The sequence below is a fragment of the Chelonia mydas genome, chromosome 3 (assembly GCF_015237465.2).
Source record: "Chelonia mydas isolate rCheMyd1 chromosome 3, rCheMyd1.pri.v2, whole genome shotgun sequence".
Classification (NCBI taxonomy): domain Eukaryota; kingdom Metazoa; phylum Chordata; order Testudines; family Cheloniidae; genus Chelonia; species Chelonia mydas.
Window position 1 is genome coordinate 149,863,097 of NC_057851.1, and position 24,740 is coordinate 149,887,836.

Genomic DNA, 24,740 nt, shown 5'->3' on the forward strand with positions numbered 1-24,740 from the left:
GTGGTCTGGTGCCAGAACTGGAATATGCATCCCATCTGTCACCCCTCCGCAGTTAGGGAAGCCCATTTGTTCAAAGCCATCCACAATGTCACGCACATTGCCCAGAGTCACGGTCTTTTGGAGAAGGATGTGATGTAATGGCCCTGCACATGTCTGTCAACACGAGTCCAACTGTGGAGTTTCCCACTCCGAACTGGTTAGCAATCAATCGGTAGCAGTCTGGAGTAGCCAGCTTCCACAGTGCAATCGCCACTCCAATGGCAAGGCAGCTCTCATTCTCATGGCCTTGTGCTGCAGGGCTGGGGAGAGCTCCTCACACCATCCCATGAATGTGACTTTCCTCATCCGAAAGTTCTGCAGCCACTGCTTATCATCCCAGACGTGCATGATGATGTGATCCCACCACTCAGGCCTTGTTTCCCAAGGCAAAAAGTGGCGTTCCACTGTGGTCAGCACCTCCGTGAATGCCACAAGCAGTCTTGTGTCGTAGGTACTACGCATGGCGAGATCAATATCGCACTCCTCTTGCTTTTGTAGCTTAAGGAATAATTCAACTGCCATTCATGATATGTTGGTCAGCGAGAGCAGCATACTGGTCAACAGTTCAGGATCCATTCCTGCAGACCAAAGAGGCAGAGTGCGCAGTGCAAAAACCATTGAAAGATGCCACCAAATGCGGACAGAAGCACAGGGATTGCTGGAATGCGAAGCAATGCATCACAGGGCATTAGGACAGGATCCAGGATGCCCCATGACCCCCCCCCCCGCCTTCCCACAACACTTAGCGGCAGAAGAGGAAGAGATGCTCCATGGGATAGCTGCCCAGAGTGCACCGCTCCACATACCGCTGCAAGTGCTGCCAGTGTGAACACGCTATTGTGCAGGCAGCTGACAGTGTGAACACACAACAGCAATTTCCTTAAGCGCTCTCTGAGTGGTGCTGTAACTGCCGGCACCATAACTCTGCCAGTGTAGACATACCCTTTGGAACACCATTTCCCCCTGCACCCTCTTTTGTCCATCTCCTTTAAAATATGAGTCTTTCGTAAGCTTATAAAGTCCCAAGTGCACCATGGCAAAACTATATAATACTACGGGGGAGTTTGCTGACTAGAAAGGAGAAGCAGGGGGAAAAATAGACTCTTTAGGGTCAGTGGTAATGAAGTCGAGAAGGGGAGAGTAAGGAACAAAGAGAAGTGTGGGATCAGTGCAGGCAATTTCAAAATAATAGGAAATTAACAAAGGGGAGAAAGATTAATGGGAATTTACATCAGTATATACTCAGCTCCTCCTTCCACACAAAACACCAGTAAAATATCTCTGCTCTGCATCCTTGCTTGGCAGAAGTGGCTAAGCACATCTCCTTGATCAATGAGAGTTAGAATTGCATAAACTGCACCTGTGGGCTTTTTTTTTTATTATTGTTGCATCTTTAACCAAAATTAATAAACTTAATAGTATGCAAAGTGAACTCTGCGATTCACAAGATTTTTGGGCATATTACTGTTTAATTTTAAATGGTACATCACAGTTACAAAGTTAGAGTTAAATAACTTTATTCTCTGAAATTAAAAAAATCTCAGTTTCATTGTACTGTGTAATAAATGCATAGAATTCTAACTTTCTCCCCTGTAAATTTAATTTCCTTAATTGAGCCATAATACCACCAGACAATTATTTTCTTTCAACAAGCAGATTGAATTTGTTTCCCTTTTAAGACCAAGCATTTTTTTTACGGAGTCCTTAATGAACCATGTCGCAAAATGCTTCCTGTATTGCAAAACGCTTCAAATTATTTCATGTTACTATATAGTATACCATGATCTGTGCTGTGTTTGATATAACTTGAATTGTGGTTGCCAAGATTATGGTTTGTACAGTATGGATTTTTAATGTCCCTTGTACACACAGCTACCACACAGTTTCGCCCTGAGCAACAATCGTTTGCCATCTTTTGGAGTTTGTGCTGCAAAACGATTTGTATCAGTGTCACAATGCAATATCACTACGCACCTCCATCCTGTCGTCATGCAACATTCTATCACTGTGCAACATCATCATGCCACTGCACAATGTTGTGATGACTTTCAGGGCAGTTCAATAATGTGGGACTGATCCACTGAAACTGGGATAATGCTTTAAAATTCAGGATGGGTAGCATATCTACTACATTGGGCAGCGCTGAAAGTCCTATTTTTAAAAGCTGAATAGTTACTTTTTCTAACTTGACCAAAAAAAACTAATATCCAAGTGTCATTTAGCTTTTCACTGTTTATGGAAAAGGCTGAAAATGAAGAGAGTTTGTATACGCATATAAACTTTTAGCAGATGAGTTGGAATTACATTTTGGTGTCTATCTCCAACTGGGAATATAAAGTCAAATTTTGAGCCTTTTTATGGGCTCTTCTTTTCTTTTAGTACAGCCAGTGAAACTTTATCATCACCCCACACATTTTGAAAGAGCTCTTTCTCACTTTAGCTGCCAGGCCCCTTAACATAGATTCCCACATATTCATTGAATCATTCAAGAACTTTTAAAGCTTTGTTCATACTAGTTTTTCCTTGATCGTGACATGAAAATGAGTTCTTGAAAATCATGTAAGGTTACATGGGCTGTGTGGACCTAGGCAAAAATTCAGACTTGGGCTCATAGAGCTAGGAATCTAAATCTGCATCTATATTTAGGTATTTATGTGGCCTGATTTTTCTAGAGCAGCTGCAGTTTGCACAGCACCAGTGACAATCAGCTACATTTTAGCATCCTACATACAATTGAACATATTGGCCCTACTCTCGAGAATTTTTAACTGTTGCTTTCAAAAGTATTTTATGTCCATTCAGGTAAAGCACCAGTTGGCAAAAGCACAGACATTGAAATGGTCAGGAAGTAATGCTGAAAAATATTTCAGGAATGAGAAAAATAATAGTGTTAAAGATCCCATCCACACTGGAGCATAGACTAGCCGAGCTAAAAAATCATTCCTGACACCTGCATTAGAACATGGGTGTAGTGAACACAACTTGGCATTTCAGTGTGGACAGTTTGTTTAAATAAATTGGGACCTAAGACCGGTGTGGTTTCAGCAGGTGGATGCAGTGGTGAGCTGGAGCCGGTTCGCACCGGTTCACTAGAACCGGTTGTTAAATTTAGAAGCCCTTTTAGAACTGGTTGTTCCGCAAGGGAGAACCGGTTCTAAAAGGGCTTCTAAATTTAACCGGCCCAAAGTGGCGCCTTAGGCGCCGACTCCACGGGTGCTCCAGCCCTGGAGCACCCAAGAGGAAAATTTGGTGGGTGCAGAGCACCCACCAGCAGCTCCCCGCCCCACGCCCGGCCCCAGCTCACCTCCGCTCCGCCTCCTCCCCTGAACGCACCGCCCCGCTCTGCTTCTCTGCCCCCCACCCCAGCTTCCCGCGAATCAGCTGTTCGCGCGGGAAGCCGGAGCAGGCTGAGACACAAGCGGCGGCTTCCTGCTCAGGCCCAGGGAGGCAGAGCGGAGGTGAGCTCGGGCGGGCGGGGGGCGCGAGGAGGGCTGCCCGCACTGCAGCAGGTAACCCGGGGGCAGGGTCGCGCAGGGGAACCGCTCCCTCCCCAGCTCACCTCCGCCACCCTCGGCCTGAGCGGGAAGCCACCGCCTGTCTCTCAGCCCTCCCCGGCTTCCCGCCGAACAGCTGATTCGCGGGAAGCGGGGGGGGAGGGGGGGGCGGAGAAGCAGAGCGGGGTGGTCCGTTCAGGGGAGGAGGCGGAGGCGGAGAGGAGGTGAGCTGGGACCGGGTGCAGGGTGGGGAGCTGCTGGTGGGTGCTCTGCACCCACCAGTTTTCCCCGTGGGTGCTCCAGCCCCAGAGCACCCACGGAGTTGGCGCCTAAGGTGCCACTTTTGATGTGATCAGTGCGGGAGCAGCCGCTCCCCCTGTTTCCCCCGCAGCTACAAACCCCCGCCCCTAGGAGCCAGAGGGACCTGCCGGATGCTTCCTGGGAGCTGCCCCAGGTAAGCACCGCTGGGACTCCCCACCACGCCCCCTGGCAAGTGCCTCTGGCTCTTAGGGGTGGGGTGGGCACCCACTACGGTGGCCCACGAGACCCTCCTGCCCAGTTCTGGGGGCAGTCAGGGGACAGGGGAGGGGCATGGATGGGGCAGGGGTCCTGGGGGGGGCATCAAGGAATGCAGGGGGGTTGGATGGGGCAGGAGTCCCGGGGGGCGGGGGTGGGCAACGACCCCCTCGTGGGTTGAGGAGGGAACCCGTTGTTAAGATTTTGGCAGCTCATCACTTGGTGGATGTCTGGTGGGAGGCTGGGTCAGCCTATTTGAAACATACTTCTAATGAAAACTGAGCTTCTCAAACGTGGTCCCAGGAGCTGGGCCTTTCAGACAAGCATAAACGAGTGTGATGCCAGATCAGATCACAAGAGCTGCTAAGGGCAGGTGTGAGCACGTGAGTTACAGCTGGGAAAGCCTGGGGATGCCTGACAGATTCCCTGCCCGGGTCCTGACTGCCAGTAGGTGCTTCTCTGACTACATGACACTCAATATTCTGGATTCAGAGTAGCAGCCGTATTAGTCTGTATCCACAAAAAGAAAAGGAGTACTTGTGGCACCTTAGAGACTAACAAATTTATTTGATCTTACGTTTTTGTGAGCTACAGCTCACTTCATCGGATGCATGTACTTGAAAATACTGTAGGGCGATTTCATATACACAAAGAAAGTGAAACAATGGGTGTTACCATACACACTGTAACGAGAGTGATCAGGTAAGGTGAGCTATTACCACCAGGAGAGAAAAAAAGTCTTTTGTAGTGATAATCAAGGTGGGCCATTTCCAGCAGTTGACAAGAACATGTGAGGAACAGCAGAGGGGGAAATAAAGAAGAGGAAATAGTTTTACTTTGTGTAATGACCCATCCACTCCCAGTCTTTATTCAAGCCTAGTGTAATGGTGTCCAGTTTGCAAATTAATTCCAATTCAGCAGTCTCTCGTTGGAGTCTGTTTTTGAAGTCTTTTTGTTGTAATATTGCGACTTTTAGGTCTGTAATCAAGGTGACCAGAGAGACTGAAGTGCTCTCCGACTGGTTTTTGAACGTTATAATTTTTGACGTCTGATTTGTGTCCACTTAGTCTTTTACATAAAGACTGTCCGGTTTGGCCAATGTACATGGCACAGGGAGAACCCGTCCCTGCCCCCACCGGACCCCAGCTCGGCCCGGCCCCGCTTCCAGCACTGCGAGGCACAGTTGGTTACTAGACCCGAGGGGCGGGGGGGGGGTTGAGGGGGAAGGAAGCTCATCTCAAACCTATGCCCACCTACGGGAGGGCCTGAAGTGCAGCAAGACCACCCCGTTGCGCCTGCGCAGTAATATTGGCCTAGAGGAGTCCTTTGCGCCTGCGCAGCTGCTGAAGTTCCGAAGCGAAGCAGCCGCGGCCGGGAGAGCGGGGTTGGCGCATGCGCAGTGGTGGTAGCCTGATCTCTGAGGCGGGGAGGAGGCGCGGGGGTTGATCTCCCCCATTTAACGGAGCGGGACCGAGCCCGGCGCTTTTGGGTGCCAGCGCTGGAGAAGCGAAGCGCCCGGCGGGCTTCCTGGGGCGAGTCGCCGCCTCCTCTAGTCCGTGAAGCCCTCTCCACCCCGCCTATCCCCGCCCGGGACTACTGAGTCCGGTGCACACAAAATGGCGGACGGGGAGCTGAATGTGGATAGCCTCATCACCCGGCTGCTGGAAGGTGAGCGAGCCCCACCCCCCGGCACGTACACACGGCGCGGGGGGGACGAGGCAGGAGTCCCCCCCTTCCCCCCCCCCCGCGCACACACACCGGGGGCCGGCATCCTTCCCAACCCCACACCCGGAGGGGGGGGGGAAGAAGGGGGTGAGGGGCAAGGCGGGACCCTTCCCAACCACACGAGGGGGGCGCAAGGCGGGACCCTTCTCAACCCTACGCGCCCGCAGCGGGAGATGGGGCTGAGGCTCTTGGCCCCGTGGGGGAAGGGAGAGCAGCGGCGAAGGAAGGATGGGGGGGAGGGGGTCACTCCCGCGGTGCTAGGTGCGCTAAGCTATTTCAGTGATGGGGTGGGGGACACCTCGTACTGCTACATACTTCGCTGCTGAGACTGAGAGGGGTGGGGGAGGTAGGTAGGTGATGTCCTGGGTGCACTGGCCCCTTCGCCATCAGCGTGTGTTGTTCTGTTAGAGGGGCCATCAAGGGCTAGTGCTTTGAAACATATTTGCACCAATATGCAGGAGGGGTGTGTGTGTGTGTACACGCGCCCTCTTGGCGGGGTCTCTGTAATGCGAATGCCTGGCTCGTATCAGTGATGCATGTGTTTAAACCCCAGGATTGTCCTGCTAAAGCTGCCGGGGTGATGGGTGAGATAGAAAAGCCTAGTTAGTGGGAGGTTTCTCCCTCTTTCCCATCAGGTTAGTAGCACTTTTTCATGGCTTACAAAAATTGACAAATGTTAGGGATGGGTTTTTGGGGTGTGTGTGTGTAAGGGGAGGCAGAGGAATTTTATCTAATGCAGTTCCTCTGCCCAGCTCTGGGGCTATTTCTAATGTGGCTATAGTGTGAGAATAATCGGTGAAGGGGTCAATATGCCTTTTTTCAGTATTACCAAAGAGATTTTTTGTTAAGGTAAGGGAAAACAGTTGACTAACTTCCCATTTGCCAAGGAGCAGGATACTACTTCTATCCTTAGCATCATCATTTGATGTTCTTGGATTGGGACTATCCAGTCTTCCCAGCCTCCTTCTCTTGCCCCCGACAAATATCTGGTCAGGGAAGAGAACGGGTACGGATGTGTGTGGTTCCTTTTTAAAATGGACGTAACTTCTGGATTTGGAAGGCTACCAATGTGACATTCATACAGGTTTTGTTTTGGAGTGGGGATTCTTGGCCTGGAAGAGAGAAACAGAAGTTTAATAAATCTGTTTGAATTTTGTATATCCTCTAATTTTTGGGTGGTATCTTGTTTAAATACATTGGTAATGTAACGTAATATATAGGTTTGTGAATATCCTATTGTAGTCATTCCTCCATCCTTCTGAGGGTGAAATGGAGTGGTAATGCATTGCTAGGATGTTATCGAGTGTATAATGAGAACTTGCAGGCACCTGTATTTATAATGAAACGTAGGTAGATGTTGTTGTCTGTTCAGCATTAGGCAAGAGTTCATTTCTGTGAGTGACTTGAAGCTTGAAACACTGCTAACAAGTTTTAACAAGTCACTTTTACCAGTGAAGGCTGTATTCTGTTTTGTTTTTACTCCTGTGATTACAGATAGGCCCATTTGTGACCTAGTCAGCATTCACTTCCTACCATAAGCTCAGTTTTCAGGGTGAGGGTGGGGTGTGTGGGGAAAATGCTCTGGCTCAGATCTTTGTCTGGGATAGCACTTTCTAATATGTTTTAATTGTTTTCACTTTATTCATCTATAAATTATAGACTTGTGTTTTTAAAAAGTTGCTAAAAGAAAAGGAGTACTTGTGGCACCTTAGAGACTAACCAATTTATTTGAGCATAAGCTTTCGTGAGCTACAGCTCACTTCGTCGGATGCATGCTGTGGAAACTGCAGAAGACACTATATACACAGAGACCATGAAACAATACCTCCTCCCACCCCACTCTCATGCTGGTAATAGCTTATCTAAAGTGATCACTCTCCTTACAATGTGTATGATAATCAAGTTGGGCCATTTCCAGCACAAATCCAGGTTTTCTCACCCTCTGCCCCCCCCCCCCCCCACACACACACACTCACTCTCCTGCTGGTAATAGCCCATCCAAAGTGACCACTCTCTTTACAATGTGTATGATAATCAAGTTGGGCCATTTCCAGCACAAATCCAGGTTTTCTCACCCGCCCCCCCCCCCCTTTTTTTTTCCCCAAAAAACCACACACACAAACTCACTCTCCTGGTAATAGCTTATCCAAAGTGACCACTCTCCTTAAAAGTTGCTGTTAGTGTCTAAGCCTGCCTGTTACCATTTATCTTAAAATATTAGCCTATTAAGACAATAAAGCTAAAAACTTGTGTATATGTCCAGTAATTGTATTGTTTTTTTATCTGAAGTGCATATCCATATTAAAGTAGTTTATAAAATAATACGAAGTGTTTCAAGGGTGTATGTGACTGTTAGTCACAGGTCACAGCCACCTTGTAGGTTACTTAGATTCACAGTCAAGACTGTATTGGGGAAATTTGTGCTTAAATCTTTTCACAATATTAAAATGTGTATGATAAAGGCAAATTTTAGACTTAACTGTTCAGATTTGTGCAAGTCTTTGTACAGACAACTTTTTCTAAACCATCTTTAAAATCTAAGATTTTGATTTACTTTTTGTTTGACTTGAGTGTAAACAAAACAGATTTTCCTTAACTTTGAACCAGAAAGATTTTTTTTTTCTTCACTTACCTCCCACTAAGTTTAACAGAGAGCTTGTATAACTTCTCTCTGCATCAGAGTGAAAATAGATCCCTCTATCACTGCATTGTTCTTGTGTGTGTTTGTAGGCGTCTCCAAACAGGTGTGGGGTTTTTTTTGCTTTAATTTAAATTTTTGCTTATATTTCACATCTTCCAGTTTCTGCACTATGAATGTACCATAGGATGAATAAAAGCTTGAGTACTGCAGTTTTAACTTTAAAGTTTCTTATATGTAATCAGATACTTAGCAAATTACAATTTGTTATGGCATTGCTTCTGCTTTGGTAAAGTTGCAGTGTAGAATGTGTTTCAAGCAAAAAGTAAGCCTGTTAATTCTCAATCTAGGAGCAATATGTTACATATTGTCAATTGTTTTTGCCATTTCCACTTAGATGGCCAGAAATAGTGGTTTTATAGTGTAAAAATGTTATTAAAAGCTTTAAGAGAATCTTATTGCAGTGTGTTGGTCCATAGCATGTTCTAGGGCCTTCTGCTCCCTTTAAATGAAATGGATGGTTTTAACTTTGAACAGCAGTTACAGTAGTCTTTCAATAACTGCTGCTTACAGCTCATTTTGCAATGTACTAACTCAGGGTTTCTCAAGTATCAGGGGGTAGCCGTGTTAGTCTGTTTCCAAAAAAACAACAGACTCCAGTGGCACCTTAAAGACTAACAGATTTATATGAGCATAAGCTTTTGTGGGTAAAAACCCCACTTATTCAGATGCATGGAGTGAAAATTACAGATGCAGACATAAATATACTGACACATGAAGAGAAGGGAGTTTTTACCCACAAAAGCTTATGCTCATATACATCTTAGTCTTTAAGGTGCCACCGGACTCCTTGTTGTTTTTTCAGGGTTTCTTAAACTTCATTGCACTGCGACCCCCTTCTGACAACAAAAATTACTACATGACCCCAGGAAGAGGGACTGAGCTCGCCCAAGCCCTGTTGCCCTGGGGTGAGGGGGCCAAAGCCCGAGCCCTACTGCCATGGGAAGGGGGGGAGGGGCAAAGCTGAAACCCAAAGGCTTCAGCCCCAGGCAGGGGCCATGTAACCTGAGTCCCGCTGCTCAGGGCTAAAGTCGTTGGGCTTCGGCTTTGGCCCTGGACAGTTTGGCTCAGGCTTCAGATTCGTCCCTGGGCAGTGGGGCTCGGGCTTTGGCCCCAGGCCTCAGCAAATCTAAGCCAGCCCTGGTGTCCCCATTAAAACGGGGCTGTGACCCACAGTTTGAGAACTACTGTACTAACTACCAGTACTTATAAAAACAGCAGCAGTAGCAAGAAACTTCTGCCCTCTTTAGGTTGCTGGATGACTACACCTGTTTTTGAACATTAACCTAGCAGTGATGATCCATGCACTTACTTTAAGACTGGATTACAGTACTATAATTGCCTGTGCCTTCGTCAATCAAGGCCAATTAAACTCCGTCTTGTACAACACAGAGCAACCTGTCTCTTTTGATCAGAACTAGCTGCTGCGAGCACATCAGTTGATTCCACCCTCCACTTGCCTCCCTTTTGTTGCTAGGTCCTAGTTCTCAAAGATCAGAAACATATTACCTCTGAGAATGCCTTACCATCTGAAGCTCTTGGACACCTGCACTCATGAACACACACACACACTCGTTTCAGAGAATGGAAACTCTTGAGAGCTGGAAGGCAAGCTTCTTAATGCTGGGTTCTAGACTAAACACTCCTCTTGAAGAGATCAGAGCAATTCTTATATTGGCTTGTTAGCGACCATTGCAAAATCCACCTTTTCATAGCATTAGATTCCCATACATGCTAGAGAACTTAGATTCTTCCCTCCCCTTTTAAGTGGTGAACTCCAGGATGCAAAGAAGAGCCTATTTTGAATTCACTTTCTTTATTTGTAACTTGTCCAGAATATAAATGCTACGGTTATTGGTGCCTTAAAACGGTGGTTCTCAACCAGGGGTATGTGTACCACTGGGGGTATGCAGAGGTCGTCTTGGAGGTATATCAACTCATCTAGATATTTGCCTAGTTTTACAACAGGGTACATAAAAAGCACTAGTGAAGTCAGTACGAACTAAAATTTCATACAGACGACTTTATACTGCTCTATACACTGAAATGTAAGTACAATATTTATGTTCCAATTGATTTATTTTATAATTGTATGGTAAAAATGAGAAAGTAAGCAATTTTTCAGCAATAGTGTGCTCTGATACTTTTTGCATTTGTCTTTTTTTATAAGCAAGTAGTTTTTAAGTGACATGTAACTTGGGGTATGCAAGACCAATCAGACCCCTGAAAGGGGTACAATAGTCTAGAAAGGTTGAGAACCACTGCCTTAGAAGTACTTATTATATAAAGAAAACAAGGAGAATGAATTCTGCATCCGATGAAGTGGGCTGTAGCCCACGAAAGCTTATGCTCAAATAAATTTGTTAGTCTCTAAGGTGCCACAAGTACTCTTTTTTTTTTTTTTTTTTTTTTTTTTTGCGAATACAGACTAACACAGCTGCTACTCTGAAACCTGCATGCTATGAGTAAACTGACTGGTTTATAAATTATGCTGCTAGCACAGAACATAGCAGGCACGCCTTGTCCTTTGTCTTGTTTCCCTGCCCTCCAGCTCCTAAGAGCTGGCAGACATACACCCCTATTCTTCTTGCACTGAGATGGGGAGAGAGACCCTCTGCTTTTTCACTTAATGCTTGCAGACATGTGCCATAAGCCTGGTCTTTGAACCTGGTGGCTGACATTGAGTTACAGCGACTAGATACAGGTTCTGTGTTGATTAGGGGGCTGCTGAGAATCAGGGCTTGTCTAGACACAGAAGTTGTGTTGGTCTAACTTAAAGCAGTTTAAAACTTAAGCCAGTACAAACCTCTGTGGACACACCTGTTTGAAATTGATTGATTGTTATTGTAGTAGCACCTAGGAGCCCCCATCATAGAACAGATCCCCTTTGTGTTAGATACTGTACAAACACAAAATAAAGACTATTCCCTGCTTCACAGAGCTCTGTTTAGCTTCACCCGGTAAATTTACTGAAGTAAACTAAACATAAGAGTTTCATAGATTATAAAGCCAGAAGAACATTGTAATCACATTGTCTGCCATCCTGTATAACACAGAATATAGGACTTCCCTAGATTAATTTCTGTTCAAACTGGAGCATTGAGTATATCACTAAGGTATGCTTTCCAATCCTTTAATCCAGTGGTTCTCAGAGTGTGGGTCGGGACCCCATTTTAATGGGGTTACCAAGGCTAGCATTAGACTTGCTGGGTCCTGAGGCTGAAGCAGACGCATGAGCCCCACCGCCCAGGGCTGAAGCCGTTAGGCTTCAGCTTTCTCTCCCACATCCCTTCAGGGGTGGCAAAGCTTGGGCAGGCCGAGGCTTCAGTCCCTCCTCCTGACAACAAAAATTACAATACGACCGGAAGGGGTCGCAGTGCAATAAAGTTTGAGAACCACTGCTTTAATCATTCTTATGGCTCTCTTCTAGACCCTCTTCAATTTTCAACATCCTTCTTGAACTGTGGACACAAGTACTGGGCATAGTACTACAGCAGTGGTTGCCCCAGTGCCAAATACAGATGTAATGTAACTTCCTACTCCTGTTCGATATTCCCCTGTTTATGTATCCAAGGATTGCCTTAGGCCTTTTGGCCAGAGCATCACCAAACAGGCTTAAATCAATATAAGGCCTGATCTACACTTAGGTTTGCTGGAATAGCTATATTGGTCGGGGTGTGAAAAATTACACCCTTGAGCTCTGTAGTGAAGCTGACCGAACCCTGGTCTAGACACGGCTAGGTCAGTGGAAGAATTCCTCTGTTGATCTAGCTAATGTTGCTCAGGAAGGCAGATTAACTACAGCGGTGGAAGAAAACCCTTTGTTGCTGTAGAAAGCATCTACAGTATGGCGTTTACAGTGGCACAGCTGCAGTGCTGTAGCTGTGAAACTGTAGAGCCCATAATGTAGATCATAGGTAATCAAGAGGCGGCTTGCAGGCCAAATCCAAACTGCCAGGTGCTTTTGAGTGGACCATGAAGTCTTTTTGTATACTTATTATTACCATTATTGATACTGTGGTGTGAAAAATGTTTTTCTGGAGTCTGGACCTTAACTATAACTTGACCAAGAAATTTGGACCTTGACCGAAAAAATAAGACTGTTGTTCCCTGGTATAGACATACTCTGTGTGACAATTTTTCTTTCTAAACTCTGATTTTTAGACTAGGCATAAGAAAGCTTACTAGTTCTGTTAATACTGGTTCATCAAACTGTCGGTCACCTGATAAGTTGTGAAACCTTATTCTGTAAAGTCTGAGTGTCTTACATAAATTTTGAACAAACGTAATAAGTTAACATTTCAGAAGTTTACAGTTTAAAGAAAGGTAATGGTCTCAGCTGGTTCCCTCTCTGGTAAAGTCTGAGATGTTTGCTGATATAAGACTTGTTTCCATATTCAAGAAAAACTGCAAGTGCCCAATCAAGTGGAGAGAACTTACTTTAGCCTCCTATTTTAAAAATTGATTTTTTGGGAATTTGACTTCATTGGACAGTTGTAGCTACTTGAATGTAGAAGCAAGAAAGTCTGCCAGTAACATGAAACTCAAACAGCCTCTCATATAGTTCTGAGAGAGAATTGCAGCCAAGGTACATTCTTTAGAAACAGTGTCCTTTTCAGCAAAAAATTACAATTGTCTGTTTATCTAAAGGTTACTATAAGATTGGTGGTTGAAGGTCTCTTCGGCTTTACTTGGTGCATTTGCAGCGCTCCGAGCATAGCCAGCTTCCAGAGCAGCAATGGAAAGAAACATTTTTTTAAAATAATAAGTTGCATGTAAAAGCACTTACCTCCGAACCCCTTATGCCATGTAGCAGTAGTTTCAAATTCTTTGAAATAGGTGAAAATCTAGTTAGTGATGTCCATTTGTTTTGTGGAACTATTAACATTTTGTGTAATTAAGGTTCAATAACAAATATTGAAAAAACAAACTGGGTTACACTTGGCTTTAAAATCATGTCATTTGGACTAGTCCGTCCTTTAACTACAGTTTCATCAAGACTCTAGGAGTTCATGAAGACACAAGAATAGAGAGAGACACAAATGTTTCACTATTGACAAATACAAGTTTTTATACACTATACAACACTGGTTCTAGCTCAAACAATTTTTGAGGTAGAGGTCACTAAAATCAGTTAGGAATTGTAAATATGTAAGGGAGAGATTTTTAAGCTGTACATTGCAAACCCCCATAGCTGAAACTAATCCTTGGAAAGATGCAACTCCAAACTTTCTAATTGCTGCTGTTAGTTTCCATCCCTGGTGGCGTGAGGTAATTTACTTAAAATCACTGGTTCCTCTGACTAGATTTAAAAAAAGAAGAAAAAAAAAAATACAGGCAGTCTTCAGATTCTTAGTCATTCTTGTCTAGTCAGCCCTTGCTACACAGTACCAGTAACTTGAAAAAAACCTCTTGCTTGTCTAGATTTACACCTAAGCTGTCATACTCTGAAGTTGTTACATTTTTGTCTTTTATATTTGTCATAGTAAAATAGTGTGCATTGTGCAATATTTGTACTGTGCAATGTTGGGACCTAATCCTGCAAGGTACTAAACATCTTTAATTCTTGTTGATTTCAATAGGAGTTAAACACTTGGCACCTTGCAGGGTCAGGTCTTCGTGCAAAACTCAAACTAAAGGCTAAGATTGGAATAGTTCCAAAATGAAAACTAAGCTAAATTCAAACCATTCAATATTGTGGAAGAAAATGACAAACTGTTTTGGTGGTTTTGAAGGATCACTTTTCTTCCTTTTCACAAAGCACTTAAGCATAAAGGAGCCACCATGCTTTTTCACTCTTCTCTCGTACATTATTGCTCCAAAAATGTTTTATACTTGGCTTGTGGGGAAAATAATTTGGCAGTCTGGGATAATGCTGTTGTATGCCATATCACAGAATGGATCGTCATAGATGTGGGAAATGAGGGACATTCTCAGAAAAGAAAAATAGAACTAGAAAAGTTCTATCACAAGGATACACAAACAAATTATGAAAAATAGACTGCAAGGAACAAACTGTCATTTTTGATTCAGACATAAAGTATCATAGATACAGCCGAGGGAGGGAGAGTATAACAAGTAAAAAAGAAGCAAGATGCCAGTTTGCTTTATCTTCTCCCCCTGAAAAAAAACTTCAGAGACAATTGTAATAGTGTATTCAGTTTCAACTGATAATATTGGGAGGGCAGGCGTATCTTGAAATTAATATTGGGTGGGGAGTGTAACAAAAAGGTGGGAATCATATTGCATTTTAAACATCAGTCCCGAAGGGCATTAAAATCATAACCTAGCCTATTTTTAGCAATCTGTAAATCCTGGAAACGTTGAATTGGGGGAGAGAGAGCATGCTAAAAACCTTGTCCATTTGGATGACCTCATTATTGTAAAATTAAGGAAAATTTCAGTTTGCTGCTTTTGTATCTCATTAAGGTTCTAACAAAGTATTGATCGTTTAACATATCTTTCTGTTTATATATTCTATGGCATGTAAATAAGTTTTAGCCTGAATCCCTCAACTTTCTTGCATTCAGAGTATAGCTACATTTTAATAGAGGTGAGGAAAAAGCAATTATTTAATTTTAATAGAATGTGCTTTTAAAGTGGACAATTGAGCTGAATTTTTTTATTTAAGTCAGTGACCTGGGATGTGGTTGTGGATTTTAGAAAAATCCAATCAATGCAGTTAGTACTGTGTGTTCTAATGTGAAGCATACTATATTTGGCAATTGAGCGAGGTCAAGTTTCATATGAAACTGACCTCATGGAAGAACATCAGATCTTACTGATTAACAATGTAAGGTGTAACATGTTCCTTCAGAATTTTTAGGGTGTTTGAAAAACTTCATCTTAAGCTTGTCTCCAAAGCATAGGGGTTTTTTTTGTTTTTGTTTTTTACTTTTGTGGTACAATTTCATGCTTTCCTAATGTAGACTAGTTCCTTTTAGTATTTCAACAAACCCCACAACTCCTAAAAATAAATAAACAGCAAGTTAAAGAAGTATGGGCTGGATGAATGGACTACAAGGTGGATAGAAAGCTGGCTAGATCATTGGGTTCTACAGGTAGTGATCAATGGCTCCATGTCTAGTTAGCAGCTGGTATCAAGTGGAGTGCCGCAAGTGTCAGTCCTGGGGCCGGTTTTGTTCAATATCTTCATTAATGATCTGGAGGATGGTGTGGATTGCACCCTCAGCAAGTTTGCAGATGACACTAAACTGGGAGGAGTGGTAGATGTGCTGGAGGGTAGGGACAGGATACAGAGAGACCTAGACAAATTAGGGTATTGGGCCAAAAGAAATCTGATGAGGTTCAACAAGGACAAGTGCAGAGTCCTGCACTTAGGATGGAAGAATCCCATGCACTGCTACAGACTAGGGCAGGGGGTCTCAAACTCAAATGACCACAAGGGCCACATGAGGACTAGTACATTGGCCCGAGGGCTGCACCACTGACACCCACCCCCCTGCTGCCCCAGGCCCAGCCGCCACTCCACCCCTTCCCAGGGGGTGCAGGAGGTGTGCAGGGTGTGGCAGGGGGCTCAGGACAAGATGCGGCAGGGGACTCAGGGCAGGGGGTTGGGGGTGCAGGAAGGGTGCGGGGGGTGGGCTCCGGCCTGGCACACACCGGGGGCAGGGCAGGTTCCCTGCCCCCGGGCCACTCCGGGAAGTGGCTGGAACCTGGGGGAGGGAGGGCAGAGGGCTCTCTGTGTTGCCCTGGCTGCTCCTCCCAGGTACCTCCCCCGAAGCTCCCGTTGGCCGTGGTTCCCTGTTCCCAGTCAATGGGAGCTGCAGGGGATGGTGTCTGGAAGCAAGGCGCCGCCAGTGAGTGCCGGGCTGGAACCGCTCTAAGTAAGCGCGGTGGGGGGGAGGGTGCGGGGAGCTGGCAGGCCGCAGAAAATAATCCCGTGGGCCATGTGTTTGAGACCCCTGGACTAGGGACTGAGTGGTTAGACAGCAGTTCTACAGAAAAGGACCTAGGGGTTACCGTGGAAGAGAAGTTGGATATGTGTCAACAGTGTGCCATTGTTGCCAAGAAGGCTAACAGCATTTTGGGCTGTATAAGTAGGAGCATTGTCAGCAGATCAAGGGACGTGATCATTCCCCTCTATTCGGCATTGGTGAGGCCTCATCTGGAGTACTGTGTCCAGTTTTGGGCCCCACACTACAAGAAGGATGTGGAAAAATTGGAAAGAGTTCAATGGAGGGCAACAAAAAATGTTTAGGGGGCTGGAGCAAATGACTTACGAGGAGAGGCTGAGGGAACTGGGATTGTTTAGTCTGCAGAAGAGAAGAATGAGGGGAGTTTTGATAGCTGCTTTCAACTGTCTGAAAGGGGGTTCCAAAGAGGATGGATCTACGCTGTTCTCAGTGGTAGCAGATGACAGAACAAGGAGTAATGGTCTCAAGTTGCAGTGGGGGAGGTTTAGGTTGGATATTAGGAAAAACTTTTTCACTGGAAGGGTGGTAAAGCACTGGAATGGGTTACCTAGGGAGGTGGTGGAATCTCCTTCTGTAGCGGTTTTTAAGGTCAGGCTTGACAAAGCCCTGGCTGGGATGATTTAGTTGGGGATTGGTCCTGCTTTGAGCAGGGGGTTGGACTAGATGACCTCCTGAGGTCCCTTCCAACCTGATATTCTATGATTCCATGAAATCTTAACATTAAATAGTTATCTCTGCACATAGTATGTATGCTTAGCTGACTTGCAAGTTACATATCAAACTAGCAGGTTACAGACAACTAAGTCAAAGAGCCACAGGAGAAAAAGTTTAACTAACAAACCTTAGGTTGTATTTAAAAGTTGTCAAGAATTTTTTCCCTTACTTTCTACCTTCTGAAAGATTAATAACTTTCATTACTGTCTTTCTGTTTTGTAGGCATTGTACTCTCACCATTCTCTAAAAATGGAGCTGCAATTATTTTTTTTTTTAAGTTTTGAATTTACATATGACTTTACTTGGTGAGTTTTTCATGCAGTAAGGTAATGGGGAGGGAAGTAAGCTAAAGCTAATGGTAATACAATTAAGAAAATAGAGTAAATGCAATCATAGAGCAAGCACTAGATTAGAAAGTTAGACTTCATAATTGAATTTGTGTGGGGTTGGCCTTGAATGTGGTGAACTTCTCCCATCTGGTGAATTAAGATTTTTGTTTTGATCACTAAAATCTTGATTATTGCATACCTGTCTCCAGTTTAGTTTTAGAAACTGTCAAACTATAGACTGCAGAATTGGGAGTGGCACATCATTGCTTTTATGCTAAAAGGCTGTGGTGTGTGTGTATAAGGGCCAGGGTCCATTTGCAGTGTAACTGCATTAGCTTGACTCCAAAGTTGGAGATATAGCTATAAAAATGTTTTAATGCAGATGTATTCTAACAAGTTAAGTGGACTTGGGGCATGGGTGAGAATTTTTGATGCATTGTTTACTAGCCAGTATTCCTAGAAAAGAAATGGTCAAAATCAGTCTTCGGAGCTTTGCCTGATGTCTCCAGAATTTGTATCCCCTTGCACTAAAATGGTAGCACCCATCAGAAGTCCCACAGATAACATTCTTGTTGAACTATAGAACCCCCCCCTTTTTTTAAACCAAAAAAAAACAAAAACAAAAAACAACTCCTTCCCTTCAAGAATTTCTACTTTTTTGAAAACTAAAATGCCAAAACAGATCCCCCACTCCTTAGCATGTTGGCATAGAGTCACAGAGTACTCCTCCTTTCCATAGGATAAGAATACTTAGTGTACTCATGCTGTCTAACACGTGTATGTTGCTGAGGTTGGGGTTAAAATTGTTGTGTAATTGTGAAGAATTTAGTGTATGTTTTGGCTGTCCATGTTGGTGTACAGGATTTGTATAAGGACAGAGTCAGTCAAAGTGGTTAATATGGTGTGGAGGGGTTGAGGTATGTTAAAGGATATCTAACTGGACATTTCTCTGCTTTTATGGGTTTGCTTGGGTGTGTGATCCCTTAAGCATCCTAAATTGGCTTTAAATGATGTTTGTTCTTTGTAGAAATAAATGAGTTCTGACACAGTTCCATTTTCTTAAAATTATAGACTTAAATTCTACTCATAAAGAACATCTTGCATTCTTTCAGTAAAACAATCTTGCTCTGAATGCCTTCCTTTTCTTTTTGATTGTGAGTTTGCTGTAGGCTTGGATTCCATCCCTACCTCTGCCACAATCTATTTAAATCACCTTTGTCTAACAGTGGCCACTTGGTTCTTCAGTAAAATGGGGATAATGCCATCACCTCACAAATCTCTTGTAAAGATTGATGTTTAGAGTACTTGAATACTATATTGTGGTGTTTCATAAATAAAGTCATAAGAACATTAATCTGCATTCAGTGCAGGGTATGGAGGGTGTGCAGTAAATAAGGCATGGGATCACATGGTGTATAAACAAATGCTGGTTGACAGTTGTCAGTCCTGTGCTCTGAATGAGCCAAGAATTTTGTGAGGGGTGAGGTGGAGGGAAGAGAAAGTGGTATGTGATCACGTAATTAAAGACTCTGTCATGCCTACATGAAAGAGGGCCAAGTTAAGGTTGCTCAGGTCACCATATTTCTGGCAATCCTAATTTTTAACTGCTTGACTTTGCAGCTTTGACCCTTTATTAAAAGTTACATTAATATAGGCCGAGGACACTTAGGATGACAGTTGTACAATTTGTTAAAATAACATAAAAATACTGATGTTTGGAGGAGAAGCTGTCATGCAGTAGGGAAAAACTCATGTTCTCAAGTATCAAGTCCTGAGTAGTGAGGTGTAAAGCCACTGTAGATGCTGAAACTAATCTAGTGTTGGTCTCCATCCCAAGCCTGATTCCCAACACTGCACCAATTTATATTCTTCTAAAACTAGAGGATGCAAGCATAATATAATCTGTTTTAACCCTCCTCCCAGTGACCTTTGTTTACTGTTGTTTTTTGCTGTTTAACACAGATGAATCTCCTTGGGGGCAGGGATCTATTCTTAGTTGTCTAAACACTATGCACATGCATAGCATTACATAAATAGTAATCTGAGTCCCTATCCTTACCTAGGAACTTCTGAAATATAATCAGAGTGCCTTGATACTGCACAGGTCATTATGTATAAAATAACACCTTTTTCTGATTCAAAACCATGTTGAAAAATGTTTGCTTAATCCTAAAGCTTTGTATTACAGTACACCTGGGAAAATGGCAGTGGTGGATTACTGCTGTGGATTACTTTCCTAGTGTAGTTGGAGGTTTCTTGTGGTTTTTTTTAAATTTAGAAGGCCTCTTCAAGATTTATAGTATGTAGAGCAATTCTAGTTTTGCATGGTTCTTTGAGAATGATTACATAGTTAACTATTTTTTGAATAAGTTTGAAACTTGTGTTTAAGTATAATGAAGAAGCTTATACTCTTGATTTGGTTGTTTCTGGGCACTTTTTGAGGTTAGCAAAAAAAACCCAAACAGATTAAAACTGGATAAAAGCTTTTGTGGTAATATCTAGAATTCTTGAATTTCCTTGAATCCTGTCAGTGTGATATTGAATTGAAATTGCACTAGTACAGGGGTTCTCAAACTGGGGGTCAGGACCCCTCAAGAGGTCACAAGGCTATTACATGGGGGGTTGTGAGCTGTCAGCCTCCACCCCAAACCCCGCTTTGCCTCAAACATTTATAAAGGTGTTAAATATATAAAAACGTTTTTAATTTATAAGGGGGGGGTCACACTCGGAGGTTTGCTGTGTGAAAGGGGTCACTAGTAAAAAAGTTTGAGAACCACTGCACTAGTCACATAGTTCCATTTCCTAGTGAAAGATGAGGCTAGTGTCCTTGTCCTGATAGACTAAGGGTAGGCCTTCACTGCAGAGTTAACTGTGGTAATCAGTACGCTGGGGCTTACCCTGCATTGGCCTAACTTGGGTGTGAGTGGCTGCTTCCACAGTGGTGCTGTACTTGTGTGAGGTGCTAGGACTTCTGGGGTCCTATTCATGATTCTTAGTTCTGCAGTGAGCTGTGCCACTTGGATTTTTTTTTCCCCTCAGTGAATTGTGGGAGAGCTTGTCAGTCTTTCCAGGCACATGAGGGGAATTGTGGGATGGCATTGGAGTACTATCAGCAGGGCCATCCTTAGGCATACACAGAATACACAGCTGTGTAGGGCACCATGAAATTTGGGGCACCAAATTGCCCCAAATTTCATGGTGCCCTACACAGCTGCTTATTCTGTGTATGCAGCAGCGCCGGCAACCATCCCCATCCCCCAGCTGACCCCCCTGTGTGTTCCTATGGGAGTGTGGGCCCTGGGACAACTCTCTTCTCTCCACCCCGCCTCTTCTCTCCACCCCCTGCCCATTTTCCACCCCTTCTCCTAAGCCCCCTCCCCCAGCGCTGGCCTGGCACTGGCAGTTGGGGTCATGGCTACCCACGCACTCACTGGCGGTGGCGGGAAGCAGAGAAACCCAGCTCGCTCCGCTGGTTCCCCGCGCTCCACTCTGCTGGCTCTCCGCTGTGTCGTTCCGCTTCCCACCGCTGGTGAGTGCGGCAGGAGGCGGACCTCTTCCCCCGAGCAACACTGCTGGGGCAGCGGGAGCGTAGCAGTCTGGGCTCGGGTCGTTCTGTTTCCTGCTGCTGGTTCCAGGATCCCCGCTAATCCTCTGGGCCTGTGGGGGCCCCCCAAAGTGACCCCCCCCCACAGCTCCTGCCTCTGTGGCCGTGCAGGCCTTGAGCACAGCCCAGACCCCCTGCAGGGGAGGGAAGGGGGGAGAGAAGAGCAGGTGTTTGGGCTGCATAGGGCACCATAATAGTTAGGGCTGTCCCTACCAGTCAGCATTTGAGTGGTTTAGGCTATGCTCACAGTGTAAAAGGAGGAGGTTACCAGCCTGAGTATAAGTAGTGCTCAAGCTCTAGCCTGTATTCCAGGATTGGCCAGCTACTTTGACTATAAAGCACCACAACCTTGGGTGAGGTTTTGTGTGTGGATGACTGTAGCAATTGTACTGTAGATACAGCCGGAGTTAACTCTGCAGTGAAGACCACTCTTGGATGTGTCATCTGCTTTAAATTCCACTGCTTATGAGGTGTTGATGCAATTGTGGTCCCAGGTAGATTAGTCTCTGAAAATGTCTCATCCTTTGTTCTCTGAGTCCTACTTCTTCCAAAGAAAGAACAGTTATAAGTCTGTCCGAGAGCCTTCGTGCAGAGTTCCAGTCTATCCTCTAACACTAGAAGCTGCTCTGAAGTAAGGCTACAATTTTGTCATGGAAATTTTAGTAAATTTCACAGCAGGCGTGCAAGATAAAAAGATAAGTGATTGAAAGGTCACCAAATGATGTAGCTTCACAACATTAGCTTACACGAGATTGTAGTGGGGGTGCTGAAAGGTGAGGCCAGGGGAAGGCAGGCGGATAGAGTTTTGGAGAACGAGCCCATCACCCACACCTCTTGCAGTGGCAGCTCCTGTCTTTTAAGGCTGGGTACAGATCACCATTCCAGGCGTTGACCCTGTGCTTCAGGTCGCAGTGCCACTCAGTTTGGGGCCTAATCAAATGTGTTTTACAGCTGTTTCCAAGATGTCACCAGACTTTATTCAAATCCATGATTTCTGAGACAAAACTAGCCTAGGTAAGGAGATAAGAGGAGGAGTCTTCAGTGTGCTGAAGATGCTCAGCTCTGTCTCCCCCTCATGTCTGACTCTGTATCTATACAGTGAAACAGATAATGCAGTGCCCGTAGGAGGTCTGTGTGTTTGGAAGGTTGCCAGATGGTTGAAGCCCAATCCTGCTAAAAACTGTGTTTAATATTGGTAGGCTCTGAGAAGCAACAAGAAATGGTGAGAGCCATGCTGGTACCCAGTTGGATAGATTAGTGTGCCATTTATAACTGTCTAAATGGGCCATCTTGATTATCACTACAAGTTTTTTTTTCCTCTTGCTGATAATAGCTCATCTTAATTAATTAGCCTCTTACAGCTTTTATGGCAACTTCTGCCTTATCTGTATCTATCGATCTATTCCATTTTCTGCATCCGATGAAGTGGGCTATAGCCCACGAAAGCTTATGCTCTAATAAATGTGTTAGTCTCTAAGGTGCCACAAGTACTCCTGTTCTTTTTGCGGATACAGACTAACACGGCTGCTACTCTAAACCAACCATTTATAACAGACGTACAGTTTAGGGGTATTAGATCCAAGATTGCTGTTAGATGTTAAGGTAACATGGATGGCAGTACCCCTTTTCATCTGCATCTGGTAAGGCATATGCAACCACTTTTTTAGGAGTGGACTTTGCTACCGATATCTGTGTCTTTGAGCTTGTATGTAGGGAAGTTTTATACTGGTATAAGGTGTGAATTCAAACTGTTATACCAGTATAACTCCCCATGTGGGGACACACTGCAGTATAAGAGTGCCTTTTTCCCAGTTAGCTTTTATCACTGTGGAAGGTAGTTTACTTCAGCCTGCTAACTTGAGTTGAACCTACAAAGCTGCCTTATCTTCACTAGGATTTAATTTCAGTTAATTAACTAGTTTGCTAACTTAAGTTAAGAATGCATCTTTTTTTTTGTAGAGACAATGCCTGAGTGATTTGGTACCAGATGACCTCAGATTACATCTATCCATGCTTGTATTGCCTCACTTGGTCTCAAACTAAAGTTTTTTCAACTGTAAATCCATGGAGGCTGCTGGCAGCATATTCTTCATGAAAAACCCTGTGGTTCTGAAGTTTGCTTTTTCCCCTTTCCAGTCTTCAAGAAGCCCAGACCTTGTAAAACTGATAGGCATTGGTCTGCTGGGCAGGTAATTAATGAGTTAAAAAGTTTGACGTTGTATCTGGTTTGATACTGTGAATTACATAAAAGCTTACTGTGTTTACATATTTAAAAAACTCCTTTTTGTGGATGTAATAAGTGCCCAAAGAAATGGGCGGTAGATGTGCTTAATCTACAGAGGAGCATATTTTGCTGATTAGGATATAGTCTCATGTATTTTTGCTACATATCTGCTCTTTCAGTGTTATCTGTAGGATCATAGATTCATAGATTCATAGATATTTAGGTCAGAAGGGACCATTATGATCATCTAGTCTGACCTCCTGCACAACGCAGGCCACAGAATTTCACCCACCACTCCCACAAAAAAACCTCACACCTATATCTGTGCTATTGAAGTCCTCAAATTGTAGTTTAAAGACCTCAAGGAGCAGAGAATCCTCCAGCAAGTGATCCGTGCCCCATGCTACAAAGGAAGGCGAAAAACCTCCAGGGCCTTCCAATCTGCCCTGGAGGAAAATTCCTTCCCAACCCCAAATATGGCGATCAGCTAAACCCTGAGCATATGGGCAAGATTCATCAGCCATATACTACAGAAAATTCTTTCCCGGGTAACTTGGATCTTACCCCATCTAAAACCCATCACAGGCCATTGGGCCTATTTACCATGAATATTTAATTACCAAAGCCATGTTATCCCATCATACCATCTCCTCCATTAACTTATCGAGTTTAATCTTAAAGCAAGATAGATCTTTTGCCCCCACTACTTCCCTCGGAAGGCTATTCCAAAACTTCACTCCTCTGATGGTTAGAAACCTTCGTCTAATTTCTAATCTAAATTTCCTAGTGGCCAGTTTATATCCATTTGTTCTTGTGTCCACATTGGTACTGAGTTTAAATAATTCCTCTCCCTCTCTGGTATTTATCCCTCTGATATATTTATAGAGAGCAATCATATCTCCCCTCAACCTTCTTTTAGTTAGGCTAAACAAGCCAAGCTCCCTGAGTCTCCTTTCATAAGACAAGTTTTCCATTCCTCGGATCATCCTAGTAGCCCTTCTCTGTACCTGTTCCAGTTTGAATTCATCCTTCTTAAACATGGGAGACCAGAACTGCACACAGTACTCCAGGTGAGGTCTCACCAGTGCCTTATATAACGGTACTAAGACCTCCTTATCCCTACTGGAAATACCTCTCCTGATGCATCCCAAGACGACATTAGCTTTTTTCACAGCCATATCACATTGGCAGCTCATAGTCATCCTATGATCAACCAATACTCCAAGGTCCTTTTCCTCCTCCGTTACTTCTAGTTGATGCGTCCCTAGCTTATAACTAAAATTCTTGTTATTAATCCCTAAATGCATGACCTTACACTTCTCACTATTAAATTTCATCCTATTCCTATTACTCCAGTTTACAAGGTCATCCAGATCCTCCTGTAGGGTATCCCTATCCTTCTCTAAATTAGCAATACCTCCCAGCTTTGTATCATCTGCAAACTTTATTAGCACACTCCC

General features: G+C 44.2%; 1 protein-coding gene across 2 annotated transcripts in view; it reads left to right on the forward strand.

The window, feature by feature from the left end:
* Window positions 1–5,347: 5,347 nt before the first annotated feature.
* Window positions 5,348–24,740, forward strand: part of PPP1CB (protein phosphatase 1 catalytic subunit beta) — a 63,061-nt gene continuing 43,668 nt past the window's right edge. Inside the window, exons 1-2 of one of the 2 annotated variants that reach the window (XM_037895566.2) lie at window positions 5,418–5,717; window positions 23,016–23,245. Coding sequence is in view for 1 of the 2 variants with exons in the window: in XM_037895565.2 (XP_037751493.1) it covers window positions 5,666–5,717 (52 nt within the window). In the remaining variant the exon portion in view is untranslated. Of the gene's footprint in view, window positions 5,718–23,015; window positions 23,246–24,740 lie in introns of both variants that reach the window. The other variant, XM_037895565.2, reaches the window with a different exon arrangement.